Genomic DNA, 16,265 nt, shown 5'->3' with positions numbered 1-16,265 from the left:
TAGCAAAGCTTTTGATACAGTCTCCCACTGTATTCTTGCCAGCAAGTTCAAGTAGTATGGATTGGATGAATGGACTATAAGCACTGTTCCCTCTAAGCTGTGTGCATGCACACAGATCCTAAACCCTGCGCACATGGCAAAACACCACACGCACAAAAATTTGCACAGAGGAAATTTTTTGCACACACAGCCTTCAGAAATTAGAGGGAACATTGACTATAAGGTGGATAGAAATCTGGCTAGATTGTCAGGCTCAACAGGTAGTGATCAAAGGGTTGATGACTAGTTGGAAGCCGGTATCAAATAGAGTGCCCCTAGATCTCATCTACTGAAACTTAAGACCATTCCTTCTTGTTCTGTGATCTGCCACCACTGAGAACAGCCGAGCTCCATCCTCTTTGGAATCTCCCCTTGAGGTAGTTGAAGGCTGCTATCAGAGAGCCCCTGAGCCAGCCAGGTAAAGTCAAGGGGCTACTCATTTACTTAAATGCCTGACTGATTAAGGGCCCATATCAGGACTGTTTACGTAAAAATACAGTGAGTCAACAGAACACAGGACAAAGCCTGAAAGTTTAGTACTGAAATTTCAGCTTGAAATATTGTGATTAACTTTTTTGTCAAAAAACTGAATTTTGACAATCAGCTCCAGCTGTTACATACAGTATGTTCTGTAACTCATGTCATACTAAGAAAAGGAGTACTTGTGGCACCTTAGAGACTAACCAATTTATTTGAGCATGAGCTTTCGTGAGCTACAGCTCACTTCATCGGATGCATGCCGTGGAAACTGCATGCATCCGATGAAGTGAGCTGTAGCTCACGAAAGCTCATGCTCAAATAAATTGGTTAGTCTCTAAGGTGCCACAAGTACTCCTTTTCTTTTTGCAAATACAGACTAACACGGCTGTTACTCTGAATCATGTCATACTTTAACTCATGTTAACAAAAACATAAAAAATCAGAGTTGGAAGGAGAAACAAAATTGTTCAGATACTAAAGTAATGTGGGCCACACAAGCAAAAACAGTTTTTATACAAACATGATTTTTAAGTTCCAAGCGCATTCAACTTTTCTTCCAGGTTTATTGTAGAAATCAGAATATTTGAAGTCAGCAAGGAAAAGCTATTTATTATGACATTTTTATTTTTACTTTCTACACTTGTTGATTGTACAAGACCAGACAAGTTACCTGTTTTATTTAAAAGATTTTGTTCCCCAAATATTTAAAGACTCAGGACTTCAACTGTGCGTTGCTGTATGAAAGCTCGTATGAAAAAAAGATTTGACTTTGTTCAAAATTTGTAAAAAAGTCCACACGATTGATAAACACAAATGCATCTCAGAAAAGTCATCTTTTCCTTTAAGTACTTTATAATTTGTTTGTACTAGAGCCATTCATTCATCTCTCAAAGGATTTATCAGTTTTCCAAAATTTCATTCCATGTACAAGACTGAAGTTTTTAAACGTCATCTTGAAGATCCATTTAAGCCAAATTATTGCCACAGTAGCAGAACACGAAGTCAGACAGATAATCAAGCATGCATGTTAGCATAATGTGCAGAGTTACAGTTCTGTTTTAGTAATTTGCCATAACTTTTTAAAGAAATTAAGCAGTCTGTCCTTGACCCACTTTCAAGTCTTTGGCCACCAGCATTGCAGCCACTGGATGCATGCGCGCTCTGTGCTGCATGAACGAGCTGACAACTTGATCACGAGACTTCTCAAAGTTGTAGAGGTCCCTGCAAAAAATTCCATAATATAAGTACAAATAAGAAACTAGTCTAAATATAGATTTTCACCTAAAAGTTTTATTCTTACTTTGAAGATTTTATATTAAGATTATCCTTCATATCAGGGGTCAGCAACCTTTAAGAAGTGGTGTGTTGAGTCTTCATTTATTCATTCTAATTTAAGGTTTCGCATGCCAGTAATACATTAACGTTTTTAGAAGGTCTCTTTCTATAAGTCTATGATGTATAACTAAACTATTGTTGTATGTAAAGTAAATAAGGATTTTAAAATGTTTAAGAAGCTCCATTTAAAATTAAATTAAAATGCAGAGCCCCCCGGACTAGTGGCCAGGACCCAGGCAGTGTGAGTGCCAATGAAAATCAGCTCACATGCCGCCTTTGGCACGGGTGCCATAGGTTGACGAACCCTGCTTTATATAATGGTTTTCCACCCTGCAATTTAAGTTTGCTCGGTTTTTATGTTAAAAATATTAATAAAATATAAGAACTTCAATTTATCTTGCAAACGTAGAGATATTCATGTTCAAAGTGCTCTGGAAGTTCTACAGTGAGTCACTTCCTGCTCCAGTTCAAAAACGAATTAATTCAAAGGAGTCCTATGGCCTGTGTTATACAGGAGTGTCCACAATTATTAAAAAAAGAAGTGCATTTTTAAGTTCTGTAGGTAAGTCTTACCTAAACAAGGGACGAGTAAACTTCATCCTGCCTTGTTCTGTAGCCATTTTTAGAGCCAGAGGAATGGCTTCTTCCCACTTGGCTTGGATGCAGACACGTAACCATCTGAAAAAATGTAGTTAAACATGAATTTCTCCGCCAAGTTGGTTGCCAATTTTTATTTGTAGTAGTTTTCAAATTTGTGATCTTCCACTAATATCTAATATCGTGTTCCCTAACTTCACCCTAAGAATGAAGAGGTCATGCTACCAAACACGCAACATGACATTCAGATACTAAGTACTTTAAGTTCATAATGAGGTTGAACTGGGTTTCCCCACACTGACTTTTGCAATTATTTCTCTTATAATGGTGTATATATTTGTTTTATGATAAATCCCAAAGGCACTGATTAGGGCCCTGTTGATCAGGGTGCTGTATGTTTGGGGGAAGTCATTACATAGCAGTAAGCATCTATTTGCACAAGCTCATCTATTTTGTTATAAATACAAAAACAAAGCAAAAGTAATAGAACTCAACATTATATGAACTGGGAACTACATTCTAAACTTAAAGAATATAGGTTTGTCAATGGTAAATAGCAAAGGGTTACTGTACATTGAGACAAGACACAAAATCCCTAACCAATAAAACACTTTGTGGCAAGTTTATTACAATGGCAAACTGGGCAATTTTGCCCGTTTTAAAAAGTTATAATACCTCCCAATATAAATATTCTTTTAGAGTTCCAACAACATAATTTGGGGTTCAGACATGTTTTAAGGGTGTATAAATATGAGATACAAAGGAATTTACAGTGATAGGAATAAACTAGAATTAATGGGAGGAAAGGAATATTTTCCTCTGATGCTTTTCCTAAATTTCCATTTAAGTTTTAATAATTGTTTACTTTAAAGAGAGCATAAACCCTGTGGGCAAAGCCAGATCTAAAGTTAAGTGGACAAAGCCTTAGGACTTTTACTACAGGGTACAATCACACTGGCAAGGGAATAGACTAGATGACCTAGGTGTTATTGTTAATTTCGGATGCTCAGACTGGAATACATTTTCCCATTTCATCATTAATTCGTACATAGAAACACTGCACATGTAAAAATTACATTTATCAGAGGTCATTACTATTCATGCGTGTCCTATTAGATTTCTGTAGAATGGAACTTCTCAGATTGATAAGGGAAAATACTATCTTATACACAAACACTTTTCATGAAGCAATTTCCATACTATTACTAACCTGAATCTTATTTCAGAATTGTTTACAGCATTGAAGTTATAAACTTCCTGCATTTGCTTTACATGTGACAGAGGAAGTGGTGCCTAAAAAAAAGTTGCAAAATTAGAAGAATGAGTAAGAGGTATATTTCAACCGATGTTCTCTGAGAGGAGGCAAAACCTAGAAAGACAACTTTCACTACAAGGGAGAGAATATTTAACAAAAAACTGATGGCTACAGGCAAGTGCTTGCATATTCCCTCCCTTTGCTCCACTCCACCTAACTAAGGAAGGGGAAACAGATAATATGATAGTTACTAAGGCTTTGTCTAAACTAGCACTTTTGTTGGTTGGGGGGTGAAAAATAATCACACCCCTGACCAACATAAGGTTCACTGACAAAAGTGCTGGAGTGGACAGTGCTGTGTCAGTGGGAGACACTCTCACTGCTTGCTGGGGGGTGATTTAAAATACAGAGCGGCTACACAGGAGACCAAGTTCTGTAGTATAGACATAGCTTAAGTCTCAGAGTAACAGCCGTGTTAGTCTGTATTCACAAAAAGAAAAGGAGTACTTGTGGCACCTTAGAGACTAACCAATTTATGTAGCTCACGAAAGCTCATGCTCAAATAAATTGGTTAGTCTAAGGTGCCACAAGTACTCCTTTTCTTATAGCTTAAGTCTGTGAAACTTTAGTACAGCCCCAGTATCACTGAAGCACTCCAAACTGGTTACAATTTTATTTAAAGCTTAGTCACACAATACATAAAAGCTAAAATTCAAACAAACCCAACCACTCCTCAAATATTGTTTATACCTCCTTGACTGAAAGTCTCTGGATGTTACTCATCAGGTGAATAATTAAGAAAGAATGGGTTTTGGAGACCTCTTACTGGCTGTCCCAAAGAACAGCAAATGATTTTAAGTAGGATGAATAAGGATCTTCAGAAGTGTGGGCAACGTATGAGCTCCCTGGTTTTACAAAATAGATTTGTGCCTTTGCTTGTATTCTTAGGAGATCAAACTACTCCTAGCCTGCACTTACGTCCAGTAGTAACAGTGCCAGAAACTCAATCAACTGATGGGATGACAAATCCTTTATATCTGCTGAGCTGAATGAGCACAAATCGCTTTCTTTGGCCTAAATAAGCAAATAAAAAACAAATAGTTTATACTTGGCTTTTTCAGCAAAGACATCATCTGTCTGCTTTTTTTTTTTAAATGGACACCTGCATTTAATTTCAAGCTACTTTATGTAAAAATACTGCTGTTAGGGTTTAAGTTCCGCAGTTACAGAAAACAAAAAAGAATCCAAAAATGGGAAAGCCATGGGGCTTGTTGAGTGGTTTTTTGTTTTCACCATTTCATTTTCTATTAAAGATAATGAAATAAAAAGTGCAAAGTAAGTTTAAGAGATTCTTATTAAAAAAATATCGAAAGTTGAGTACAACAATTGCAATGTGTACTTTTTCATAAAAAGAATCTTTGACAAGAGGAGAATTAAGGTGAAGCAAATGCGCAGTAGGGCCAAAACACACAAAATTGACAAAAATAAGGATGCTACACTCATTGGCAAAACTAAAAACACATTACTACAAATTAGCAATGATTTGTTGTAATTGGCTTTGCTTAATTTTACCAAGGAGTACATACTGCCTGCTTTATAAAAGATGGGGCAGTGTTAGTATGAGGATATAATCAGTAATGGAGACTTACTTCCATATCTGTGCCTATCAAAAAGTTTTGAAATTGCACTCCTAAGGCATAGGGTAAACTATGAACAATGGGATTCTCAATTTGCACATTATCTGCATGCACTAGATAGTTAGCGGTGTAAGTACTTAGTTTACAGGTACAATGCAGTTTCTCGTTTCAAGAAGTTGCAGCACCTCTACGGACTCTTTTTGAAAGTTTAGCCAATGAAATAATGCAAAAATTCATGGCAGCATTTCCTTCACCAGACATATACTTTCTTTAATGTGAGCCCTTCTCTTATTATACAGAACTAGTTTGTCATAGTTAAAATATCTGTAAGACATCTGCAGAATTCTTTAACAACTCACTTTGCTCCATCTTTGGCTCAAGGCAACGCAAGCATTTGATAGTGTCATATCATATCTAAAAAAGGATTGAAAAACAAAGGATTATATTTTAGAAATGTGAGTAACTCCAAGTGCATTTGACGGGCATTGTAGCACAGGCTGTGTAAAAGTGGCAAGATGGCCTATAATTGGGCTCGGAAGGATCAGATTTTTATCGGTAAGTGTTGGTAAACAGATTTCACCGTACACGAACAAACCAAATGGAAATACATTTCCATCAATAACTGAAACTTACAGATAGGGCAAAGTAAGCAAAAATGATGTTTGAGAACTTAAGAGTCAAAACTAGTGATTTAAATTTTGGAATGCGGCTTGTTACAAATAGACTAGGAAATTAATAGTATGATATGACTTGTTGATTTAAGAATATTTTATTTTGACATGTTATTTTGACAATTTGCATTTAACAGTTTATAAGGCTTTAACTTTTTGAATCTCAAAGTGTCACTAAATAATTGTCTGATTCCTCCCATAATTTACTACAATTGTGAAAATATAAACCAACAAAAATTGAAAAAAATGCTTAAAAAACCTTCAATTTTCCACAACTGTGAAAATTTAAAAATCAATAAAAATCTAAGAACAAAATCATCAATATTGTCTGTTGAAGTTATAAAAAATAAAATTAAAATTCTGCCAAGCCTATTTATAACATAGGTGTGCGCCTCACACGGCAATGCAATATGTGGAAAATCTTCTACAATGAGAGTCACCACAAATGTATTTCCATGCTCTCCTTTTTCACAGTAATTCCACTCTTCGTGGTATTTGTGATCTCTGTTGTGAATATTGCTATTGCTCATTGATAGCCCCATGCACTACTGACCACAGATGGAGCAATATCTTTTAGTCAACCTCAGAACGTAAACACATTCAGAAGTTGTACACTCTCCAGCTGGTTGGACAGCATGAAGAGGGCGGCGGGGGGAAGAGGGATGTTTCTTGCAGAGATTTCCACGGGGGCGGGATTGGAGAGGAGGGGAAAATCACACTTTGAAATTTTTCCATTTTCTGTGGCAATTTTCCAAACAAAAACAACATACCTTTCTCCAACATCTCTCAGTTTGGAAAAGTATCAGAATCATATTCCCCCCAAGATAAACAAACACACACACGCACCACACAAAAAAACTTCCAAATATTTTCAGAAAATAAGGTTTTGTAGAAGTTTTCTGACCAGCTCTAGTACAAGTTTTTCAAATAGTTAATTGATGTTTGGGAAGAACGCAAAAATTTTAGGCGAGAAAGACAAGAGAAGAAAGCACAATTACGTTGGTTTTACTGGTGGCATGCCAGGGGTGTGCATCCATGCATTCCAGTCAACTTTGTTGAGAACATCCACCTACAAACAACAGATCTTTATTCAGTTTACCATCTATGCGTTTTTTTCTCTAAAGAGTTTGCAATTTGAAATTTAGTTTAAATCTTTAGCTCAAGCTGGTCTTACAAACCAAAACTGAAGTGCTGATTCCTATGTAGTTTACTTCTGAATAACTATTTTGAACACATGCACTGTAACCCAAACCCATGTTTGTAAGATTTTATGCTACATCTTTACATATTCTCTACATAGGAATGAGGGTGAAGAGGCATAAGCGCCATCTCTTTTTAAAAAGGCAGTAATACTTTATTTATCAGCCTATTTTACTCTGACCATATGGGGTATCTTCAGGTTCCTGAGCTATGCCACAAGTAGAATACATTCTGCCAGTTTCACACAATTGTAGGATCTCAAATAGCCTGAAGCACCATCCAACCTTATCCTTGAAGTAGGAATACAAGAGCTTCTTCCAATCTTCAGTCACAGCACTCTTATAGGCAAACTGCTGGATATAAGCCTTCAAGAAGCCAATGAAGACATCTAAGTTAAAAAAGTATCAATTAATAAAGCCAATGTTTCAAAGTAAAATAAAAATCCTATTTAAAATAGAACTATTAATGCTCACCTGGTCCTCCAAGAAGCTGTTCAAGATGGAAAAGCAAAGCAAAGCCTTTCTCGTATGGAACAGTAGAATATGCAACATCAGGATCTACTTCATTCAAATTAGGGATCAGGTTAGTGAAAGGGTTTGTGTCTCCAAGAGTATTTATCTGTAACAACATTATACACAAATAATCACCCAGAAAGGCTCCACAATTCGCACAGATTTGCAGCCATCTTATACAGCCATCTTCCATCCCAGACTAAGATTACCATGCTTTGGTGCACATGGCTCTAGCTCATCCCCCTTGCTGAAGTTCCCGAATTAGTACACATTACAAGCCCAACTTTTCATCTTAGGGCTGGTCTATACTGGCAAAGCCCACTAGTGAAGACTTCGCTTATACCAGTTTAAAAAGAGAGTCCTTTTGCCAATACAGCTAAACCACCTCCCTGAACATCAGATGCTAAACTGGCTGCATCCACTTGAAAGATTTTGCCTGCATAGCTGTGTTAGTTGGGGGTGAGATATTATCATTCTTAACTGACATAGCTATGCTGGCCTTGTGATCATGCTCCCATGTTTAGTTTGTTCCCATTTGTGCCATTGTTCCCATTAAAGGATGGGTAGCCATGGCAACAGCTTCTTTCCTCCTACAGAAATCATAGACTGTTTATTTAGTCCTTCAAAAAAAACTAAAAAACAAAAACACAAAAAAACAACAACAGAAGTTACCACTGACAGGATGAACAACAAAACTATTAATCCTAAAGGGGTGAGGCATTTCTCTTGGGAGGCACTGGAGGAAGGGGAAAAATAGACAATTTTTAAGAAGTTAAGCCAGAGACAAAGTCTTTGAAAAGGCAACTACCACAACCGCTTAAATTCTCCTCCTAGAGGCAGAAACTGAGTATCAGGATTCCTGATCTTCAGCACTCAGTTTGGTGCAATGTGGAATACCCGGGCTTTGTTGTGTATTTCAGTTCTCTCTCAGACATTTCAATTGCTTGTATCACACTCCAGAACGTCTGAAGTTTGAGAAGGGTGGCCTTGGCTATGGCTATCACAAAAAGGCAACTTTTAGCTGCTCACTAGTAAGCTACTTGTTTTAAAGGGTTTTTAAAGGCTTATACTTTAAATTGCTAATTGCTTTAAAAGCTTATACTATTGCAGTATTTCCTGTACATTAAGGTTTCACTATTATTCACTAGCTGTTGCAATATTCAGGAGTAGTTTGGGATGAAATTCAGCCTTTCAGAAGATCCTGTAATCTTTAAAAGATCCTTGAGACTTAAGGTCTTTTTGAAAATGTTACCATCATCCGTAATCTAGCAGTGTCATGTTTACATTGAACAATAACTTCTTGTTCATAAACAAACCTGAGAGAACACTGGTACTCCGCTACCAACACGAAGATTTTCAGGAGCATTACTATTATTGTTTTCTGTTGCGTATTTCAGGGAAACGTTACGACAACTTAATTTTGATGAGTTAAGTTTAAACATACACATACAATAAACTTCTACCAAAACTAGTTTACCGTATTTTGCAACTCTCTCCAACCTCCCAAAGCTTGGAAGTGCCTGAACTGTTCACCAAACAGCCGTCCACCAATTCTACGTTCCAAGTAAACGGTGTGTCCCTCATTTAGCCTAGAGAATTATCAAGAACATTAATTCATGTGAGATGGCAAAACATTTCCTCAGAACTTTTATATGGTAGATAAGAGCCAATTTTTCGTAATGCACTCAGTATTACACCTACCAAAAATGCTCCCATGTTTTGTTTGTCACCAAGTTTCCTGTCCAGCTATGAGAGATTTCATGAGCAATAACCTAAAAAACAAAAACAAAAAAAAAAGCCACCCATCCCATGTCAGAAGTAGATTTCATTAGATTATCCCAGAGAATACACTGTCAAAGCCAACTGGTGGAGAGAGGGGCAGCAGCAGGAATCACAATGGGCTAACAATTATATATACAAAGCAGATTGCCATTTATTGTAAGTAAGCCTCTAGATATCAGATTCACTCAGGTGTTACAATGTCCCACACCACACACCCCTTGAAAAAGTAGTTTTCAAATTGTGGTCTGTGAACAGAGTCTTCCCTGGTTAGCAGCGCTGATCTGTTTGGCGCTGTGACGGCTGTTCTTGTTTTAAACTGCTAAGTCACATTAAAAGAAAGATTATTTAAGGTGTTTTAGTGCTTTCCTGATATTGCTTTTTCAGGTATGCAACTGCTGTAGTGCAGGGATGTTTTTTCATTACAAATGGGAGGAGATATGATTCATGTAATCATGAATAGGGTGCTGAATCATACGAGATACTAAAAATGTGGTCCACATTGAAAATTTTAGAACTCCTGTTGGAAGGCATTACAATACTTACGTTCATTTAAGGGACTATATTCCTCTACTGGAAAGATTTAATAATTAGATGAATTGACATCCAGACTCCTCTCTCCAGACAAACATTAAAATATAACTAGGACAAGCACTGAAGTACAATTTCCAATTAAAAAATTATGCACAACTTACTGCAACCAGTTTTAGTGGCTCGATACCAGAGAAACAGGTGACCAATAAATACCATTAGCATAAGAGCCTGAAGAATCCCACCTTTTTCTCCAGAAACAATTGTTACATTTAACATGGCTTTGCCAGCGGCTAGGCTATTCCTAACTCCAATATGTGGGATTTATTTAGAACTAAAAACTGCTCCCCTTTAACATTCTTGTGATTAGTTATCTGTAGCCCTCAGTTCTTACATTGGGTCAGAGACAGAAGCTTTCAACTTTGCTGCCTCATATCTGATTAAACTATATCAATAGCAACATACATGCTAGTATGGCCCAGAAGGAAGACCAACTGAGAACAGTGGCTGGGAGTTCAGTATAGTAGTAATGTAGATTTCTCATAAGATGTAGTGTTATTATGGCTGTGAACTTTCAAAGGCTTTAAATGGCTGAGCTGTAGATTTTATGCAGGAGTTCTCAGCATATATTTTTTCTCAGAGTGCAGCCACCAACTCTTGCTGGTGGCCACTCTCACACTTTCTGAAAATACTTAATTAGTTTTAGGAAAAACACATATGCACATCCAAATCATTATAATTTATTTATAAGTCTGTTGTGAAACGTGATATTAACGAACATACAAGTATCACGTTTCACAGCAGACTTGCTCAGCTCTGCCAAGCCTGGGGACAAATTAAGCCCCGGATGGAAGGCTGGGAGACACACTGGGGAGGTTGGAGAGGGGCTAGAGCCTGAAGCTTCACGATCGGAGCACAAAGCCCCATGGCCAGAGCCTGCTGCCCCCGCCACTCCAGGTCTGAAGGCCAAAGCCTGAGCCCCACCATCCCTGGGAAGGTGGGGAACTCACCAGCTGCCTGCTCCTCCAGCATTGTGCCCCAGGTGTCTCCAGAAAGGAGCAAGGCCTAACCCCTGCTGGTGGCCCCAGCAAGCAAGAACAAGGTGGTGCATCCAGGAGCAACAGGAAATGGGAGGGGTCACTATTTTGAGCACACACGCACACAGTCCAGGAGGCTATGGCCGCAAGAAAAGCCCCTGGTGGCTACATTTGAGAAACACTGTTTTAAAGGGTCATTTGTCAATATCGTTAAATGGGAAGAAGGAGATTCCTTCTATAAAGATAGTATTGTTCTGCAAAAATGATAGGGACAAGATTTCCCTGAACCTGAAATTTTTGCAATACAACTTGGTATTAAACGGACCTGCTATGTATTTTTCCATTTTGTAACTAGTTAACAGAAAATAAGTAGGATGTCTAAATGAAGACTTAAGATTTAGAAATTTCTCACATTTTCACTGCTATGAACGATTTAAGATTTAACTTAAAGTTATACGGTATTTGGTTTGAAGACCTGAATAAAGTTTATACTTACATTTGACAGTGATCTGTCACCTGCCTAGAATAGACAAAAATCAAATTACCTTGTTGGCTCAAGTTAAACTCAAAATTCATGCACTATACACATCTGTTTCATGCAAGTTCTATGGCTCTGATAGTCTAAGGATCATTTTATCGTTCTTTAAGGAACATAAGTCCAGAGCTCTATGCACACACCTGGATAGATTTTAGAATAGGTTCTGATGGAAAGCTGAAGAATAAAGTGCATAAGTTTCACACTTACCAATAAAGTAGGTGTCACAAAAGTAAGGCAGGGGTTCTCCATACCTCCATAAGGAAAAGAGGGAGGCAAGACTAGCAAGTCATACTGTCCCCACACATAAGGCCCTGCCAGATCTTCTGCTGTTTTCAACATGGCTTCAGTCTGAAACAAAAGTTAACATTGATTTTTAATGAGATTTGTAATTACAATTAGTAAGTACAGGTTATCAGTATGATCCTAATGATCCACACGCAAATCTCTCAGACATCTTAAGTTCCACATGCAGACCAATGGCAAGATTGTGACTTGTCATTTGTGTAGCGAGATCAGCAGTTATTTGATGTTCCTTTAGAAAAACAGAACACTCTTTGGTGGAAGGGAGGAGAGGGGAAAAAATTAAAATGAGAGCAATTGTAGTATTGGCTGTTTATTTTTAATACTATGTAAAGTGAGTGAATAGTGAGCAAACTCTTTGTAACTAACCTCCGCAAATTCATATGCAGATTTATCAACCAGCTCCTTCTCAGCCCACACCAGCGTCCTGGGGCCAATCTGTCTGTAGAAGTACAGATTTCAGTTAGATACTTAACTTGAATTGATGTTCTATGGGAAGCCAGAGCATAGTGCATGATGGGTTTAAATATACTCACAGTAGCCCATATTACTGAGGAGAGGTTCTGGAGAAACCTCCGCCACCCTCGTTTCACTGCTATGTTTGAAGGGGGATTGGAGAGGAGAGAAGGAATGACTAATTTAATTTTAGACACACGTCTTTGCTTCTAGACTTAATGTTCTAGTCCTCCACAGGAGGACAGGTAGAGGAGAGGTGCAAGTGCAGTTTAAAAAAAAAATCCACAGGAAATAATGTTTTTTGGATTGACTATCTAGATGGGGGATAAACTGAAGTTCGTGCTTTTACAGTGTTAATACAGCACCACCTCCACCACCGTTCTGAGCCTGATTAACATACCTTTGTGCAAACGAGTGATGGGGTTGACGCTAGTATATTAGGACTTATGGAGGAGACAAAGGCTCATCTAGTGAGTGATTAGTTTCTAGATTATTCTCGGGACTAAAAGGTTGGGAAGAGAGGAACAAAGACTCAGTGGCTAGATTCTATTCCATTTCTTACCCTTACAGTGAGAGAGCAGGCTCAGTAGCATTCTCTTTCTTGTGTTGTGGCTAGATACTCCTTGAGATGAGAATAATAAATGAAGACTTATGGACTAGCTAATACGCTCAGCAGTGTTCCAGGTTGGGGGAGTACATACTTGAATGTTATATGAAGGAGCATCTTAACACTCTTCCACCGACCAAGAGTTTTCAAATTAGGATCAGGAGTCCAACTAACATCAAGACTCTCTCAAACTTTCTGTAATTGATAAAATTTAGCCAATGTGTACCATACACACTTACCTGCTTTCCAAAGCCCCAACCACGAATGCAATCAAGTAGCAGGGTATTGGAACCTAATGGAAGATATTAAAATTATCTATTTAAAATCCTAGTTGTAATATCAGAACTATCACCCACCAAGTTAATCAAAGAAAAAAGTTATATAAGCATAGTTGTAAATTCTTATTCTTCAAAACCTTCTGCCTTGCATTAGCCCATGGACCTTGTTTTTCTTCTGCCTGATGTGGGGTAACAGATTTATCAGCCAGTGATAGTAACAAGAAGGGTTTCTTCAGGTATGTCAGCAACAAGAAGAAAGCCAAGGAAAATGTGGGCCCCTTACTGAATGAGGGGAGGCAACCTAGTGACAGAGAATGTGGAAAAAGCTAATTTACTCAATGCTTTTTTTGCCTCTGTCTTCACGAACAAGGTAGCAGCAGTTCTGCAGAAAAGGACCTAGGGGTTACAGTGGATGAGAAGCTGGATATGAGTCAGCAGTGTGCCCTTGTTGCCAAGAAGGCCAATGGCATTTTGGGATGTATAAGTAGGGGCATAGTGAGCAGATCGAGGGACGTGATCGTCCCCCTCTATTCGACATTGGTGAGGCCTCACCTAAAGTACTGTGTCCAGTTTTGGGCCCCACACCACAAGAAGAATGTGGAAAAATTGGAAAACGTCCAGCGGAGGGCAACAAAAATGATTAGGAGGCTGGAGCACAGGACTTATGAGGAGAGGCTGACGAAACTGGGATTGTTTAGTCTGCAGAAAAGAAGAATGAGGGGGGATTTGATAGCTGCTTTCAACTATCTGAAGGGGGGTTCCAAAGAGGATGGATCTAGACTGTTCTCAGTGGTAGCTGATGACAGAACAAGGAGTAATGGTCTCAAGTTGCAGTGGGGGAGGTTTAGGTTGGATATTAGGAAAAACTTGTTCACCAGGAGGGTGGTGAAGCACCGGAATGGGTTACCTAGGGAGGTGGTGGATTCTCCTTCCTTAATGGTTTTCAAGGTCAGGCTTGACAAAGCCCTGGCTGGGATGATTTAGTTGGGGACTGGTCCTGCTTTAAGCAGGGGGTTGGACTAGATGACCTCCTGAGGTCCCTTCCAACCCTGATATTCTATGATTCTATTGTTAAGGAACCAACTGGCAGTTATAGATAAACTATGTAATCAAAATAGTTTTGATGTGTAGGTTCTGTTTCTGTCAGTATCCTGTTAAGTGCTTTCTCTGTCTCTGAAACAATGTTTGTCTCTGGAAGAACAAGAAGTGATAAGATCTGGCTTTAAGATTAAACTCAATAAGTTTATGGAGGAGATGGTATGATGGGTTAACATGGTTTTGGTAATTAAATATTCATGGTAAATAGGCCCAATGGCCTGTGATGGGATATTAGATGGGGTGGGATCTGAGTTTCCCAGGAAAGAATTTTCTGTAGTATCTGGCTGGTGAATCTTGCCCATATGCTCAGGGTTTAGCTGATCGCCATATTTGGGGTCGGGAAGGAATTTTCCTCCAGGGCAGATTGGAAGAGGCCCTGGAGGTTTTTTGCCTTCCTCTGTAGCATGGGGCATGGGTCACTTGCTGGAGGATTCTCTGCTCCTTGAAGTCTTTAAATTATGATTTGAGGACTTCAATAGCTCAGATATAGGTGAGAGGTTTTTCGCAGGAGTGGGTGGGTGAAATTCTGTGGCCTGCGTTGTGCAGGAGGTCAGACTAGATGATCATAATGGTCCCTTCTGACCTTAGTATCTAGTATCTATGAAAAAGGTATAACTGGTCACTGCAATCCCACACTTTTGAAGCTGTTTATCAGTCTTCCCACTACCGTGAATAAACCCCTTCAGTATTGTCTGTGCCTGCCTGATTCTATGGGAAAAGAATCTCCTTGCTTCGCAGTATACAAAAGCCACCCTGGGAACCTTTGATGTGCGTTACAAAAGTGTCACATCTTCCCTCCTGGCTTTCTATAAATACCCTGGTTCCATTTGCTTTTGTGGGCCATCGAGGGATCCTGTTAGGACAAGAGACAATTGTGCCCCAAACTCAAAAGAGAATGATTGGTTTGTGACAGACCTACTTGTAGACTTCTTAATCTTCAACCCCAGCCCAAAGAAGTAGATCAAGAGCGTGTTGCCAGTTATTGGCTGCGTGTGTGCGTGTTTTTTCTGTGTGCTGCGCCAGTTGTGCGCAGATAGCTGGCCCAGCAGAGCTCGATCGAACTGCCCAAAAAGACCACAGACTTGGTTCCATAGCAAAGGCTCTCAGCCAGGTTTATTGTCAAACCACGGTCCTAGATTCCCAGATCAAAGTCTACAGTTACACTACCACATGTATGCCTGTTGCACTGGACTCAGCTCAATGAATGGTGGGACTTTCCATTCCCCCTTTGGCTGGACAAAGACAACTCCTCTACAACCCCTCTTTTATAAACTGGAAAAAAAGTTTATACACAAACAAGTTACTAATTGCCCCTCTGACCTGGTTAGTTACCACCCTTTATCTTGTACATGCTGGTTTGATCAAAACATTTCTATCCATCACCCTGGCATCCTGACCTTATCTTTAGGAGAGATCAGTGTGTCCTATATTATCTTCGGGGAGCGTGCTTATATCATACCTGGCATCGGGGTGTTGAAAGCAATAGTATTGCAATTAAGCATCTCAATCCCAGTTTAACAAAACACCATTTCTTTCTGCCTTGACTTCCCTCCTTTGGTCAGTACCACAGGCAACTAAGGAATCCTAACCCTCACGACCACTCTCTTGCACAGTACTCCTGGGGAAATTCTGCACCACTGTGCATACATGTCACCTGCAGACTTTTTCCTCCTCCTCAGAAAATAAATTCTGCCAGCAAATCACTGCAATTACACTTTCACCCACCAGGGGCTGCTGTGGTTCCAGGAGAGGGTGCAGGGCCGGAGCAGCCGGGTGCAGAGAGGGAGAGGCTGCTTTCTCACAGCACCCTGTCTGGGAGCGAGACAGACACAGGATCTGGAGAGGACAGACTTGGGTAGGGGCACAGGAGCTAGTGGGGTGACAGCACTGAGCCAGTGCCACATGGGGGGGGAGG

General features: G+C 39.3%; 1 protein-coding gene across 2 annotated transcripts in view; it reads right to left on the bottom strand.

The window, feature by feature from the left end:
- Nucleotides 1–1,062: 1,062 nt before the first annotated feature.
- Nucleotides 1,063–16,265, bottom strand: part of LTA4H (leukotriene A4 hydrolase) — a 30,573-nt gene continuing 15,370 nt past the window's right edge. For both annotated transcript variants that reach the window (XM_084617296.1, XM_084617297.1), the window contains exons 6-19: nucleotides 13,214–13,266; nucleotides 12,281–12,353; nucleotides 11,819–11,959; nucleotides 11,570–11,593; nucleotides 9,428–9,498; nucleotides 9,204–9,315; nucleotides 7,688–7,832; nucleotides 7,499–7,602; nucleotides 7,013–7,083; nucleotides 5,703–5,757; nucleotides 4,685–4,780; nucleotides 3,662–3,744; nucleotides 2,428–2,532; nucleotides 1,063–1,740 (exon numbers count right to left, since the gene is read on the bottom strand). In XM_084617296.1, coding sequence (XP_084473422.1) covers nucleotides 1,608–1,740; nucleotides 2,428–2,532; nucleotides 3,662–3,744; nucleotides 4,685–4,780; nucleotides 5,703–5,757; nucleotides 7,013–7,083; nucleotides 7,499–7,602; nucleotides 7,688–7,832; nucleotides 9,204–9,315; nucleotides 9,428–9,498; nucleotides 11,570–11,593; nucleotides 11,819–11,959; nucleotides 12,281–12,353; nucleotides 13,214–13,266 — 1,266 coding nt within the window. In that variant the 3' untranslated portion in view covers nucleotides 1,063–1,607. The remainder of the gene's footprint in view (nucleotides 1,741–2,427; nucleotides 2,533–3,661; nucleotides 3,745–4,684; nucleotides 4,781–5,702; nucleotides 5,758–7,012; nucleotides 7,084–7,498; nucleotides 7,603–7,687; nucleotides 7,833–9,203; nucleotides 9,316–9,427; nucleotides 9,499–11,569; nucleotides 11,594–11,818; nucleotides 11,960–12,280; nucleotides 12,354–13,213; nucleotides 13,267–16,265) is intronic.

Source organism: Lepidochelys olivacea (assembly GCF_965140295.1).
Source record: "Lepidochelys olivacea isolate rLepOli2 genome assembly, chromosome: 1".
Lineage (NCBI taxonomy): Eukaryota > Metazoa > Chordata > Testudines > Cheloniidae > Lepidochelys > Lepidochelys olivacea.
This window is presented reverse-complemented; position numbering and strand designations above follow the sequence as displayed.